At 42.5% G+C, this 15779-nt stretch overlaps 1 protein-coding gene across 2 annotated transcripts; it reads right to left on the bottom strand.

Annotated features, from left to right (window-relative positions):
• Positions 1-6934: 6934 nt before the first annotated feature.
• Positions 6935-15370, bottom strand: Znf281 (zinc finger protein 281). Of its 2 annotated transcripts, none has more exons than XM_070041872.1 (2): positions 15285-15370; positions 6935-15062 (listed from the first exon to the last, which is right to left on the bottom strand). In XM_070041872.1, exon 2 carries the CDS (start codon positions 15042-15044, stop codon positions 12324-12326), a length of 2721 nt encoding a protein of 906 aa, XP_069897973.1. In that variant the 5' UTR covers positions 15045-15062; positions 15285-15370; the 3' UTR covers positions 6935-12323. The 2 variants fall into 2 exon arrangements, with proteins under 2 accessions (XP_069897973.1, XP_069897974.1); XM_070041873.1 differs by having other exon boundaries at positions 6935-15058; positions 15285-15366.
• Positions 15371-15779: the final 409 nt, after the last annotated feature.

Here is a 15779-nt window from a genome sequence, read left to right as displayed (position 1 = left end):
GGTTGGGAGAGGCATGCTTTCCTGTGGCCTAGGCAGGCTAGGCTACTCTGGGCTGGATGGAGGTCTTTACCTCTTAGGAACACTTTCCTCTTCTCTGCCCTGATGGTCACAGTGGTCCTGAGAACCAGACGGCCAAATATTTTAATATAGTTTCTCATGTATGGAAGATGGAACCAAAAACAGGCTGGGTGCTTTCCTCAGCGTATCATAAAGCTGGAAGCTTTGGAGGTGGGCGCAGAACTTACACTTCTACAGCCCAGGCTTGTGCAGAAAGCCAATGCCAGGCTGCACGCTGAGTACCGTTCCCAGTTGAGCACCACCAGTTCTGGTGATTCACTAGTGGAAGTTTCCTAAGCCATAAATTCTTAAATTCATCCATAAAATTAAGATTCCTACTCTCCTGCCTCTTGTTTGTCAGTGGGATTAAATGAGGCGAAGCCTGCAATAACCCTGACACAAAGTAGGTGTTCAGCAAATGCACCCCCACCCCTGCCACCCAGCGGCCTGTGGAATTTTGGGGAGCCATCCCAGTTCTACTTTGCCTTCCAGTACAGTGGACCTAACAGCCAGGGGGCTCTCGTGGATTATGTACCACCCATGGGCCGGCTTCACACGGTACACAGACCACTTCTTTTTCTTTTTAATAAAAACATTTTAGTAGTAGTAGTAGTAGTTGTACAAAAATGTTCCCATTCTACAAGACAGCATATGGATACAGGTGACAGACCACTTCTAACACCGCAGTGTACTGCAGTGTACGAGCCCCCTCCCGCCTCCGCCTCTATCAGCGGCTGCCAATACAGGAAGCCTGGGCACTGCGGCACTGCCACAGAGGCATGCCACGCCACACCAGGCTCTCACTGAGATCATGCCTACAAAGCAAGGCTGGCCTCTTAGGAAGGAGTGTGTGTGTGTGTGTGTGTGTGTGTGTGTGTGTGTGTGTGTGTGTGTGTGTGTGTGTGTGTGTGTGTGTGTGTGTGTGTGTGTGTGTGTGTGTGTGTGTGTGTGTGTGTGTGTGTGTGTGTGTGTACTGAGGCTTAATCTTAGAGTCTGGAGCTTTCACTTGGCTTTTCTGCTTATGGCTGGTACTCTACCACTTGAACCATACACCTCTACTTTGGCTTTTTTGCTGGTAAATGAATTTCATGAACTTTTCTGCCTGGGCTGGATTTGAACCACAATCCTGAGTAGCTAGGAGAACAAAGGTAAAGTTCCCAGCTTTTTTTTTTTTTTTTAAGAATCTTAAGCAGAAATTAAGTAACTCTATCTTGCTTAATTCATTATTTTATATGTTAATTCTAAACATGGAATTTAAATAAGGTTTAGTTAACTGGAAACAGAGTTGTTCTCATTACAAAAATCAACCAGGCTATTCTCAAATTCTACCTACTACATAATAACCCTAAATCTATCATCATAGCGATCCAGAAATTATCCAGAATACAGATTTGTATAAAACCTACAGATGTCTCCAACAATGATTAATGAATTTCCATTTATAATTTAAGAAGCAGTTAAGGTCCTTCAGCTAACCAATTCAGTCAGATAAGAAATCAAAAGGCAGCAATAATCAAATTAGCTTAAAATGTTAGCAATGGAATCACACAAACCCAGGGAGTTTTTCTAGTTAAGTATCTGAGTAAAAATAGCTCCATCTTTAATCTTTCCTGAGCCTTGGGTTTTTGAGGTGAGCTTAGGCTGGCCTCAAACTCATGATCCTTCTGCCTCAGCCTTTTGAGTGCAGGGATTACACATCCCCAGCCTTCCACTCCCCCCCCCCCACCACCACATACAAGTGCTTCACACCTATCAGACAAGTGCTGTAGGGTTGAGCTCTTCATGTCTTTGTGACTGCCCAAACTCTCTTCCCATCTGTTCCCTGTGGGTCCCCTGCCTGGGCAGGGGCGCATTCCCAGAGGACCTTCTCCTCCTCAGCACCCCAGGACTGCTAGGCTGGAAAATCATTGGGAGGGGCGGTCCTGGGCACTGTGTGATGTTTAGCAACACGCCCTGCCTCTCCACAGTAAATGCCAGTAGTTGTACCAACTCAAAAAAGATCTCCAGGCTGGCCCAGGGAAGAAAAGTCCGTGAAACTCTTCTCTCCAATTAACCACCAGAAAGCCAGAAGTGGCGCTGTGGCTCAAGTGGTAGAGTGCTAGCCTTGAGCTGAAGAGCGCAGGGACAGCGCCCAGGCCCAGAGTTCAAGTCCCATGACTGACCAAAAATAACTAAATGTATGTATGTATGTATGTATGTATGTATGTATGTATGTATGTATGTATGTATGTATCTCCAGGTACTGCCCCAGTGTTCCCTGGGAGGCAAAATCCCCCTGGTAGAAAACCACAAATCCAGTCATTCCCTTGGGTTTGTCTGAGGAGCACACGGAAGCCCAGGAATGGCAGGATGCTTGCGGGGCATGGGTAACACCTTTCAACACGGCTGTGCCTGCCTGCTCCGAGAGGTAAAAGCCCAGGAAGACAAAGCATCTTTCTCTTAGTGTCAGAACCCAGATTTTAACTGCAAAGCTTTTTTACGTGGATCTTTCCATGAGTTAAGAAAAGCTTCTTTTCTATCAAAGTATGTCGTTTCCTTTCTCTGGTGAGAATTGTTTTTTTCCGAAAAGTTCCTGCTTTGGCCAGGTGGCTCGGCCCTTCTTGATGACAATTTACTTACATCCTTTTCCTGCTCCATTTTAAGTAAGACATCCTGCTAAAAACTCCTTGAATTTAAATTACATTAGGATAAGCCAGTCTTCTGCAGAGGGTGAACCTGAGCTCAGCCAATCTGAGCTGAGAGGCGGGGCCTGCTGGGTTAGAGATAAAAGGGGAGCAGCCAGCCTGTTCCGAGTGCTTGCTTGCCAGACTTTTGGCTGATGGTGTAGAAGTAAACTGCATGTCCAGTTATCAATAGGCTTCACCTAATCTAAAAGTTCCATAGATTAAATGACAGGAATAACAGAATTGCCAAAGTAGAACTCAGTTTATGATCCAAAAAAACATACTGAAGCAATTTGTTATTTCTCTTTTTGCTTTTAGCAATGGTGAGGGTCTAACTAGCTAGCCCGGGCTATCCTTGAACTTGTAATCCTCCTGGCCCTGGCCTCTCCAGTGCTGAGATCATAGATATAGCCATCATGTCCTGCTGAAGTGATTTTTAATAGATCATGAAATTCATGCACCCACACAATGTGGACAAAGGACCCAAAAGGTAGCATGTTTTGTGGAGTTCAAGTCTCTAGGCAGGCTTACCAGAAGCTCTTTTAACTCAAACAGAGCCAAGTTCAAACTTCCTGTTGATAAGCTTCACTTTTTCCTCAATCTTAATAGCTCTATATGAACATATTTACCTTATTTATTGCTGAGCAATGTCCCTACCACCTGCTCTTGCTAGTATTCCATCTGAAAATATATTCCTTCAAAAAAAATAAAGTCAGCCCCAGCAATTTGTGTTTGGAGTACTTTATAACAAGTGCAATATTGTCTATATGTATATATAGACATATATAACAAGTGCTATATATAGTTATCTATATTATACACATGGCTTATAAGCAAAATCATTGATTTGTGAAAGGCAATTCTACATAGATTTCGAATTTCTTTTTTTTTGTCAGTCGTGGGGCCTGAACTCTGGGCCTGGGCACTGTCCCTCAGCTCTTCAGCTCAAGGCTAGCATTCTACCACTTGAGCCTCAGCCCCACTTCCATTTTTTTCTGCTTATGTGGTGCTGAGGAATCGAACCCAGGGCCTCATGCATTGCAAAGCAAGCACTCTACCACTGAGCCACCTTCCCAGCCCTAGATTTTGAATTTCTACAATTACATTCAGCCATCCAAATACCAATTGATATTTTAGTACTGAACTTTTTTTAAAAACAAAACAGTACTTTCAGATCGTTCATAAATGTTCTTATAGCCGGGTGCCGGTGGCTCACGCCTGTAATCCTAGCTACTCAGGAGGCTGAGATCTGAGGATCACGGTTCAAAGCCAGCCGGGTCAGGAAAGACCATGAGACTCCTATCTCCAATAAACCATTAGAAACCCGGAAGTGGCGCTGTAGCTCAAGTGGTAGAGTGCTCACCTTAAGCTGAGGGGCAGCGCCCAGGCCCAGAGTTCAAGCCCCACAACCAACTCCCCCCCAAAAAAATGGGCAAATGGCTGAATATAATCTAAAATGATTTCTTATTTAATTGAAAACTGATATTGAAGGCCAGAAAAATGATTTCTATCATGAAATGTCATTGGAAGCCTTGAAATTACTTCATATATAATCAACTCTATAAATTTTATTTTCCAGGAGCCAGGGGCTCACACTTGTAATCCTACTCAGGAGATTGAGATCTGAGAATTGCAGTTTAAAGCCAGCCTGGGCAGAAAAGTCTATGAGACTCCTTATCTCCAAGTAACCAGCAAAAAGCAGGAAGTGAAGTTGTTGCATCAAATGGTAGAGCACCAGCCTTGAGTGAAAAAGCTAAGGGACAGCGCCCAGCTCCTGAGTTCAAACCTCAGTGCTGGCGCATGCATGCACACACTCTCATTAATATGTACATAAACTGACAGTTTTTAAAAAAGAGATCATTCATTATAATTCTTGCCTATTTGGGGAAGAGTTGGAAATGTTACCTTTTAATAAATCAGTTTTTATTAGGTCAGTTATTTTTTTAAATTAAGGTAGACATGGTTTAAGTGGTACAGCACCTAGCAAGCCCAAGGACCTGAGTTCAAAACCTACTATTACCAAAAAATTGTATGTATTTTATTCAAAATTTCAAGTTCCAAGAGAGAATACCTCAATGTTATGAGAACTAAACATTTAAGAAGGTGTTTCTTTTTCTTTTTTCCATCCTACAGGACATATACACTGAATCGACAGTTAACCTATCAGCACCTTCATTAATACCCCTTTCCTTTCCACACATCTATTTAGAGGTTTACTAAGCTCAAGACTGAACAAAATGAAAAACCATAGTGTTCTATTCATTCTACCAGGTGGCTCTAGAAAGCGTCCCAAATCACATTCTCATTTTGCCTTTAAATACATCCCTAATTCCCTAGCAAGAACCTACAGGAACCCAGTATCTGTTTACTGTATTACCAGCCTTCCTGATGTATCTAATTAAAATCTTGAAGGCCTTTCAAGTAGTCTAAAGCAAGAATGACTATTAGTTTAATCTTCTTGGGCTCTTTTATACTCTCTCCTTACACAAGCCCTTCCTTCAATTTCAGAGCCAAATCTGTCACAGTAGTTTTGGTTTCTTCTAAAATGTTCTATTTTAACATGTTTAATTTTTTCAGATGAATCCTGAGCTATGTGAAATATACCTATAATTTTGCTTTTATTTAAAATAAGAGGCAATTCAAATAGCTACAGTGAAATGATTTTGGATTACCTTTTACAAATCTTCTAAGCCTCTCATCTTTAAAAGGGCAGGTTACAAATACACTCATAAACATACAATACTTCCAAATGTGAATGAGTATAGAAAATGTGTTATCTTAGTACGTTTCATTTTCTAAAATATTAATCATTTGGAATTTATGTATAATCTTAGTGGGCTTCGTTTTCTAAAAAATTAATCATTTGGTATTGATGTAGCTATCTCCCTAATCCAAATAAATAAAATTCCTTAGTAATGAACCTTACAAACAAGATCCTTGCTGAGCACCAGAGGCTCACATCTGTAATCCTAACTACTCAGAAGGCTGAGATCTGAGGATCATGGTTTGAAGCCCGCCTGGAGAATAAAGCCCTAGAGACTCTTATCTCCAATAAACTACAAAAAAAAGCCATTAGTGGTGCTGTGGCTTCTAGTCTTGAGGGGGAAAAAAGAAAAGATAAGGAGCAGCACCCAGGCCTTGCGTTCAAGCCCTAGGACCAGCACCCCCCCCCCCGTAAAACAAAACTCAACCCTCCCCACAGAAAAACAAAATCCTTAACAAATCAGCACAATATAAAGATGTTCACTGAAGCATTACTTAAAACAAAAGTGAAAAGCACCTTAAGGCCAACTAAACACATTTTAATGCATTTATGCAGTGCTAGGAACTATGGCTTGGCTTGCTAACCTGCTTATAACTAAATAAGAATCTTTATTCTGAGGCTGCTAAATGCAAACATTTTCGTAATTCTTATTGCTATACCTTACCTACTTGCAAAACAAAAACCTGTCTCGTCTATCTTCTGACCAACCCTACAAACTCAATTCTTCTGGGCCACTAAGAAACTTCAATCACCAGCTTTCCTGTTCCAACACTTAAGCTGGTCAAGGTCATGGGTTGCCAATTCGTGGAGACCCACAATGATATTCATTTGCAGTTCTCATTATCGGCCCAAAAGAAGGAACTCTCTTAAATGTTTGCTTGTGGCTTCCTTCCAGGAAGGGCCCAGTTTATGCACAACCAAACATAACATGGTTATGTTGCTGATCTTGTCCATTTTGCAATACATTTAACTTTTTTCTTCTGAAAATATCACTTCTGGACTTTTAAAAAAACTGCCTTTATGCCGCTCTAACTCAAGATGAAATACTAGCTGTCCTTTAAAACTTTAGTTTTCCAGTAGGTGTTTATAAAGCAGGAAAACACAAACAAACCATTCACAAGTTCAAAACACTTTTCAAGGCAAAACTTTCTTCCAACTTTTCACACTCTGATTCTTCCGGTGTCAAAACACAGCATGTCTTCATTCGCTGGAATTGTAAATTTCTTTTTTGATGGGCAGGGAATATGGATTCAGAGCTTTGGTCTTAATATCTCAGTTAAAGTCCTATGATTGATTGAGTATAATGAAAATTACAACTGTTTTGTTAAGAAAAAAAGTACTTACAATTCTTAACAACCAAAATAAGCTGTGTAATTTTCTGAGTTACTAAGAAAAAAAAATTTAATATATAAACACAAAGATTAGCCATCTTTTTTCTAGATTGGGAATGTAAACAGAAGTTGACCACAGTTGTCTGTTAGGAGTTATTTATTAATTGTTCCACAGTAGTACTAAAGTTCATAACAAACCAAAGTACCAAATAAGCCTGAGCAGGAAAGAATGACAAAATAAGAACAGTTTTTCAAAGACCTCCTTTACTCTTTTGGATGCTGAAATACTCCAAGACCACGACTAATAATGGGATAAATTTTGTACTTTTCTTTTCCATTCCAAGATATTACACTCACATCCAGCCCATAATTTTTTAGCCTCTATAAATACCTGTTTTCTCTTTTAGTAGTAAAATTTAAAACGTTAAATTCTCCAGCTATCTATCAGCACTTCCTAAGTTACCTATTTCAATTTATAACATGCTTTACAAGTCTTACCTTGCACAGTACATTTCAACCTGGCTAGTCACACCCAGGCTGTATTGAATATACAGTCTTAATGTTTGTTTTTTTTTAAACTCAATTGTTATACCCTCTTTTCAGTAAAAAGATGAATTTGTCTTTCATCTTTACCAATATTAATCCTAGATGCTGCTTCTGTGTAATTAAAGAGCTTTAGTAGTTGACTTATTACATATTGTTAACACATTTACTTGATGGGAAATACTGAACCACTGTCAAAGCTAGCATCTCTGTATGGTAGTTGTGAAATGAGAATATGCAAAGGGCTATCACTCATTATTTGGCCACCTTACCATAAAACTCTATGGTTTTATGTAACCTAAATGCATTCCAAAAATGGCAATGAAATAAAACTTCAAACAAAGACATTTTAAAAAGCAAATCTAACATCCGATGAGTCTGAGTTTAGGCATTAACTTTCTATTTGTACAACAAAACTGCAGTATTTAAGCAGTCTTCTCAGGAAGATGTTCTAAATTAAACTGGTATGCAGAGGTGAGGTTTTTCAGTCCTCTTACCAGTCTGTATATTGATTTGTAATTTTTTATTTACAGATATTTCTGCTAATGTATGGACTTAAGAGATTCTATTAGCTGCCCAAGAGACTGTGACTCTAAAACTGTTGCCTCATTAAGAGTTTAGACAGAATCTTCTTAAGTTAGTCACACTTAAGTACTGCAATAGTTTAAAAGGCAAAACAAATACAAAGCAAGCAGAAGTAATTTACAAAGCATATGTTCTCTTTAAAAACTTAGTCTCACATTCTTGAGGTTTCGTTTTTTTTTTTCCATTCAGGGTAAAAACAACAGAATATTCTAAGATGCTGTGCATGCTAATGTTCATTTTAAATAATAAAGGACATGAAAATACAAGTAGAACACCGTTTTCCTTAAGATCTACCAGGAACGGTAGCATCTCATAGGAGGTACAAGCAGACTGGCAAGCCACCACAGATTTCTTCCCAATACCAGGAGGACTCATTTAAAAACAACAACAAAAAAAAACACTTCTACATGTGTATGGAACAAAATGAGACACCTCATGCAGTGTTCTATAGATTGTAACCTAGCACCAAGGAAAACACCAAGACCACTAAACTTTAAAATGAAAGCCTTGACACATTTTTCTCTCAAAAAATAGTACTTTTGAGTTTAAAAAGCTAATTTTTTTTCTTTTAAAGAAAGACAGTTTTAAAGACAGTTCTTCTGTTTAACATGAACATATGAATTTGGGACTTAAGGACTGCATGTCTTCACTAGGCCATACTGTTTAAACTATCACTGAAGTGTAAAGGCCATTTTTAAAGGCAAACAGCTATCAAATACCAGATACAAGGAGTGAACAAAACATTTGCTTCTCATCGGTGTAATACAGAAAATTAAATTGGAGGTGCAAATATTTGTATCCGTTTTTGTCATATTAAAAACTTAAAAATCTTTAAGATTTTTCATTATTCCTATTATTGAACTACGTCACAAATTATTGATCAGCAACTGCTAAACGATACAAGTCATCCTGAATTTACAGTAATTCAATAGAAACCTAAAGCCTTGTTTCCTACTTTATACCCTAACATCTTCAAAGTAAAAAACAGGAGGCTGATATCTGAAGATCACAGTTCAAAGCCAGCCTCTGTAAAGTAAAGCTTGTGAGATTTTTTTTTTTTTTTTTCCAACAAACTACCAAAAATCTGGAAGTGGAGCTGTCGCTCCAGTGGTAGAGCACCAGTCTTGAGCAAAAGCCCAGGGACTGCGCCCAGGCTCTGAAAGCCCCAGGACGTTATACACACACACAAAACTTCAACTTTTAAAACTGTCAAACTGAGATAGAGAAAAACAGAAAATCAAAGAAAACGGCAGGCAGGTAGGTTAAAAAAATTACCTTTTTAAGTATCTATTTTAAACAGAAATAAGTAACCCAAGTATAGAGTGAAATCAAGGCCTGGATTTCAATGTAGAATCTATGGTTGAAGCTTCTGATTAGCACTTGCATTCAAGCACATAAACAAATCTGGGGCCCCTGCCTGTACTTAATATAAACCACGTTTTTTCCTACCATACTATCATACACGAAACAAGAAGTCTCAAAGACCTCTTCTACTGTCAATAACTTTATTCCTTAGTCCCAACACCTGTGACCGTCAAATTTCAAAGCACAATTCTCTCATAATCCCAGATATCCATAACAATGTTCACCTTGAAAAGTATGCATAATTTACTTCCAAACACTTTTTCTCTCGTCAATATCTACATGGTTTAATTCACTCTAATTTATATATATACCCTCAAGCTCTTAAAATTGTTATGATTTAATATTTTTTCCTTACTGAAAAGACTTAAGACCATTTAAATTTGTCAGACTGTCATTTTATTTTAACCTTTTTGAGGCAAAAGGGCACCAAAAAATACTGGAATCTGATTTAAAATAAAATCTCAATAAGTGACCTCTCTGGAGTAATATTTAGGATGGCTAAACCAATTTCAGTAAAATCTGTTCTAGTTTACATTTCATTAATTTCTATTCTTCAGATTGTGCACGCCTAACAAAATATTCAACCCACTTTCGAATAAGCCTAGAAACATACTTTAAAGGTACAATAAAAATGCAAGCTCCTAAATTGCAGGTTATATCGTTAACGTATTTTATGAAATGGAAGTCCATTGAAATCTGGAAAAAAAAAATGTGACTGATTAAGTGATACCTCCTTTCTTCAATTTTGTGATTAACAGGACTTTTATTGGTAGTAAACTAGAGCAAACAATCAAGAATAATACATATGCAGTATTCAGTACACACAATAAAAGTTAAAAGAAATTCAAAACCTGTATAAAACAAAAAATAAAAATAAAAAGAACTGTAGAAAAATCATACAGCTTAAGCGATACAGTGGGAAGGAAGGTCCTCTCCACCCTCTGGTTACAGCCTGCACTCTGTACCAAACAGAACTTACCACACTAAATGAAATTAATACAGACGTTTTAGTACTGTGTGAATTTAAAAGTATTAAACACATTTTCTAAGAATCTTTCAATGACAAGTTGGTACCCTTAGCTGCTAAAGCTAAATGGGGGGGAGGGAGTGAAGGGGAGGGGGGAAATTAACTAGTATTTTGTAACCATTTTAATTATTTCTTATTTTTCAAACACTGCTTTTATAACAGAAGTGTTTTACACTTGCACAATATTAATTACTTTATTATACATGGAAGCCTGTGGGAGGCTGATTACACAATAAGACTGCAAACAACCAGTGGTACTTTTCTGACGTCAGAAGAGTACATTGAAACATCACCAAAAGTACATAAAAAAAACTCATCAGCATAAACATCAAAGTACATTAAAAAATATAGTCAGGAAAAAAATACAATTGCTAAAAAGTGGTTTAGAGCAGAGCCACTGCTTATCAGTAGCTTCAAGTGGCAATCAGCATTCATAGCAAGTTCTGATGACTTCACAAAACCCCTGTACAATACTGACACACCCCTTTGAAATGTACATTAAAGGCTGTAATTCCAAAAAGAGGTTCTGATGGCACTCTCATCCCTCTCAGGAGCTAAGTCACCAGGTAGAATTATAATCCTATTACTATCTACAGTTCAGAGTATGTGGCGTTCTTATACACAGAAACCTGTATGGGACTTTAAAAACAAAACAAAAAAATGGGGCTAGGGATGTTTATCTACTGTTTAGTATTTGGATGCCATACGACATATAAAATGCATAATCAATTACCTACTGGAATATAAGTCATTCTAAACCTAAAAGCCATCAAGGCAGGGACAAGAAGGAACAAGGAAGGTCCAGAACTCTTAAGAGGACGAGTTAAGAACAGGTACCAAAAAAACCCCCCGAAAAACCCAGAAATAAAGGTTTTATAAATACACACATACGTATATACGTATATAAATATGTATGTATATACGTATGTATATGTGTATATATATGTGTGTGTATATATATATATATATATAAGCATGGACGAGAGAATGTTTTTGAGGCCACATATAATAATGTACACCCCAAATTCCAATGACTTATGTGATTCCAACCAATGCTCTAATACTGGAACCAACCAACCAACCAACCAACCAACCAACCAACCAACCAACCAACCACTTGGGCTTCAACACTACTAGACATCAACAGAATTGCTTAATGGAATTACAGCCTTCTTACACTCGGGATTGAGAGAGGGTGCTTTGTTGTTTTCCTCTTTCTTCTTTTTTTAAAGCTATCATTCCAGGCTTTGATCAAAGATCCAAGAATATTTGTTCTACCAGGCTGGAATGAATGTGGTGTGGAAGTTCAGAGTACACCTAAAAGCTGCAACAAAACATAGGTAGCCCACAATCTCAGAATTTTGGATCAGCCCAGATGGAGATAGCATTTGAAATGTTTTCGATCCCTTACTTAAAAGATGAAATGTGTATTAAACCAGCCCAGAAAGAGCAATCTGAAATGTTTTAGATCCCTTAACTTAAATGAAATGTATATCCTATTTGTAAATTGGATATTCCATTATGGTGATAACATACATTACGGTGATAACGTACAGATTTCCCATGCGTTATTACACTTTCCTGAGAGTAAAGCAATTAGAATAACCTTAATCCTAGCAACAAAGTTTCTTTTTTTGTTTTTTGTGTCATTTTTTTTCTTTTTTTGGGAAGTTTTTGTTTTGTGGTTTTTTTCTTTTTTTGCATTTAAAACTTTTGGGCTATTCCCTGACAATCTATACATGTAAATCTGATTGCTAAACATTGTCACTTTGAATGTCAAACTATTTTTAATCTATTGATTTTGATTAAAAATCATAATACAAACAGAGCTAAAATCACACTAACAAAATAAACTAAATATGAAAAGTTGCATTGAAAGGGCATTACATTATTCTTAATAGGATCGTGTAGAAACATTCCAATGGCAGTGTTCTCAAAATAAAAGAAAGTTACGTTAGAAGACCCCCAGCCTGGTCACTTTCAAGACCTTACCTGTAACTCTGGCTGGTGGGTGTCTTTACTCTTGTACTACATGGCTCACTTACATCAGACATCATATTAGTATACCCTGAGAAATCTGATACTGAAGTCCTTACTCTATGGTCCACTTCTCCGTTGGAGTTAGTGATAAAGGTCATTGGCACCCTGCTGCCCGACTTAAACTGAGAACCAAATGCTTGTGCAAAGTTCTCAATCTGGTACGTTGTTCTAGGCTCTATGTCTTTCTGAGGATCGATCTGGCTAGCTAACTCCTGAGACGGAATCTGAAAGCTTGTTGAGGACTCTAAGTTTTTCTGTTGTTCCTTCTGACTAGTCAATTTCTGAGAGGTGGACTGGAAGGCTGATGAAGTCTCTAGGTTCTTCTGAGAATCTATCAGATCATCCAGCTCCTGGGAAGGGGTCAACTGCTGATGTGCATCCAAAGCAGATAAATAAAGGCCTGGTTGAGATCCAAACAACATCCCAAAAGGAGGCTTTGGCAATGAAGATGGTAACACTGAGGTAACAGATTGGCCGAAACCACACTCCAAAGGAGATGTAGTGTATATCTGTTTTTCTGGAAATAAAGTGTGGTTGTGGAGAGGTGAAGACAAACTGACAAACTGGAAACTGTGTCCAAGAGCGAAACTTGCGTTCGTGGATTTCTCAAAAGCCTGCTGGAGGTATTTGGAGTACTCTTGCAGCGAGCTTGGCTTCTCATTTGATGGTGTTTGGGTGCCTGGGCTCAAATTTTCTTCCTGAACCAATTCCGAGTGTTCTCCCGAGGCATGTAAATCCACTCGTGGCTCTGTTATACTAAAAGGATCCTCTTTCTGGGATTCGGATTTGTTGGAGTATTGATCCAAAATACTCTGTAAAACCTCGTCGGGAATTCCAGACTTGTCGTGGCAAGCCTTAATTTCGGCATTTAGCGCTGAGGAGTCAATGAGTGACAAGGGCGCTTCGTTGTCCAAAACACTGACACCTGCGGACTGAATGACCGACTGCTGGGGGACCATGTGTCCCACGTTTATAGAGAAGGCACTGTTGCTGCTGGCAGTTGGCAAGTATCTTCTTTTCTTTGAAAACTGCATGGCGTCATCATAATTACTACTTATTTGACCTTGTTTGCCACTTGTACTTTGGAGAAGACTAATGGTCTCCGCACTGTTATTTGCTATGATGCCAAGTGAGCCACCTGGTTTCCCAGACAAGGCCTTCTGTCCCACCAGGTCTGGTAATGGTGACACAAAATTAAGGTAGCTTTTATCAGTATTCTTCCTGCCTCCTTTCTTAAAGATCAGTTTTGGCACCCTTTTCTGCAGGTCGTCTATACCAGTGCCGATGAGGCCTCCACTGGCAGACACAGCAGGCATTTCTACCGAGTAACTCTGCATGTTTATGCTATTGGAAATCTGCGACTCGCTTGCTTTGCCAGTCTTCTGCTCCTTATTTTCAATAGCTATGCTCTTGGACTTGGATTTTCTCCTTGAAGAACTTGTGTTTCCCTGAGACAACACAGCCAGATTGCCCATACTGTTGTGGTTTGACGACCCAGGTTCCGCACTGGTGGCTCCTTTCGCTATGGCTTCGCCGCACGTGCGCCTGTGCTTCAGCAATCGATCAGTCCTTGAAAAATACTGTTGGCAAGTGTCACACTTGTATGGCTTTTCTCCACTATGTGTCCTCTTGTGTCTCTCCATATGGTACTTCTGGATAAACTTCATGCTGCACTGGTCACATCCAAAGGGTTTCTCCCTGCTGTGGATTTTCTCGTGTCTCTGCAGCAGGTATTTCTGGATGAAGCCCATGCTGCACTGGCCGCACTGGAAAGGCCGTTCTCCGGTGTGGATGAGGACGTGTCTCCGCAGGTGATAGGAGCTCCGGAAAGCAGCACTACAGTGGTCACAGATATGAGGTTTCTGACTTGGGGAGAGGATGGCACCTTCTCCGTCTCCAACCGAAGAAGGTTTGGAAGACGCGCTCGGCTTCCTCTTGGCTTTGATTCCCTGAGATTCTGGCTTTGGCCTCTTTGCCTTTTTGACATTGGTGTCCTGCTTTGGCTCCTCGCTGCCGGGGTCGTCAGTCCTGCCACCGCCGCTCAGCAACACGTCGCGGTGGTGCTGGCCGGCCTGCTGCGGCTGGACGTGCTGGTGGAGGACGCTCAGGTCCTGGATGACGCCGTGGCCGCCCCCTTCCCCGGCCCCGAGGCCGGGGGACCGCTCCTCGGCCCCGGCGGCGAACAGCCCCGCGTAGTGGTGGTGCTGATGGTGGTGGTGGTGGTGGTGGTGGTGGTGGTGGTGGGCCGGCGGCTGCTCCTCGGGGTCGGCGGGCTTCTCCTGCTTGATGCTCACCAGGGACTGCAGGAAGCCCCAGGAGGTCCTGGGCGCGGGGAAGGCCGCGGCGGACGCCGCCGGCTCCTTCTTGAAAGTCATGTCCGGGGCCGGCGGAGGGGGGGGCTCGGCGGCCGGGGCTGCGGAGGCCGCGGAGGATAACACGCACGGCGGAGGGGGGGCGGCCGCGCCCGCCGGCCGGGTGAAGCTGGTGACCGGGGGCAGCCGGTGGTTGAACATCACCATTCCCGGGGGGAAGGCGGGCTCCATCTCGGCTCTCCTCCCGCCGCCGCCGCCGCCGCCGCCGCCGCCGGAGCCCGAGCCCGAGCCGGGGCCGCCGCCGCCGCCGCCGCTGCCGGAGCCGCCGCCGCTGAGGAACCCACTGCCGACTTTCATACCCCGGAGGAGGCCTGGCTGAGGAGAGGAGGAGGAGGAGGGAAGAGGGAGGATCGGAGGTGGGACCGGGCCCCGGGCCGGGACCTCCGCGGCGCTCGGGACCCGCCGCGCCGCCGCCCAAGACCGCAACGCGCCCGCCGCTAACGCCGAGCCCCGCCGCCCCCGGCGCCCGCACGCACGGCCCGGGCGCTCCTCCCGGGGCCTCGCCCTCGCCCTCCCGCACCCGCCGGCAACACTTACGGGTTCCGCCGCCGCCGCAGCCGCCGTCGCCTCCGGTTAATAAAAATAACGCCGTCCTCTCCACAATGGAATTAAAAGCCTCCCCGCGACTGCGCAGCCGCGGCGCGCGCGCTGCCTGCTGGGAAAGCCTCGGCCCGGCCGGAGGGGAGCGCTGCCGGCTCACTGCGCCTGCGCCGGGGTGTCCGCCCGCCCGGCCTGTCCATCACCGGGGCGGTTGGGCGGAGCTGGGGGGGCGCGGAGGGGCGGGGATACTGGAGTCCGGCTCTAAGACGGGGTGGGGGGGGCGGCGGCGGCGGCGGCGCGGGCCGCGATTGGAGGGCGGCGCTGCGGGCCGCGGCGGTGGCCGGGCGCTCGGCGGGGACCGGCGTTCCGGAGGTGGACCCCGGGGGCGGGGAGCTGGTGGGAGGGATGGGGGGGTGCGGCGTGGAGAGGAAGAGGGGAAACTGAGGACTGGACGGGGAGCCCTGCTTCTCCGTGGGGTTTGCATCCCACGAG

Source organism: Dipodomys merriami, unplaced genomic scaffold, assembly GCF_024711535.1.
Source record: "Dipodomys merriami isolate MVZ:Mamm:240054 unplaced genomic scaffold, mDipMer1.0.p SCAF_31, whole genome shotgun sequence".
Classification (NCBI taxonomy): domain Eukaryota; kingdom Metazoa; phylum Chordata; class Mammalia; order Rodentia; family Heteromyidae; genus Dipodomys; species Dipodomys merriami.
The sequence above is the reverse complement of the archived record's forward strand: the minus strand, read 5'-3'. Positions and strand labels throughout refer to the sequence as shown.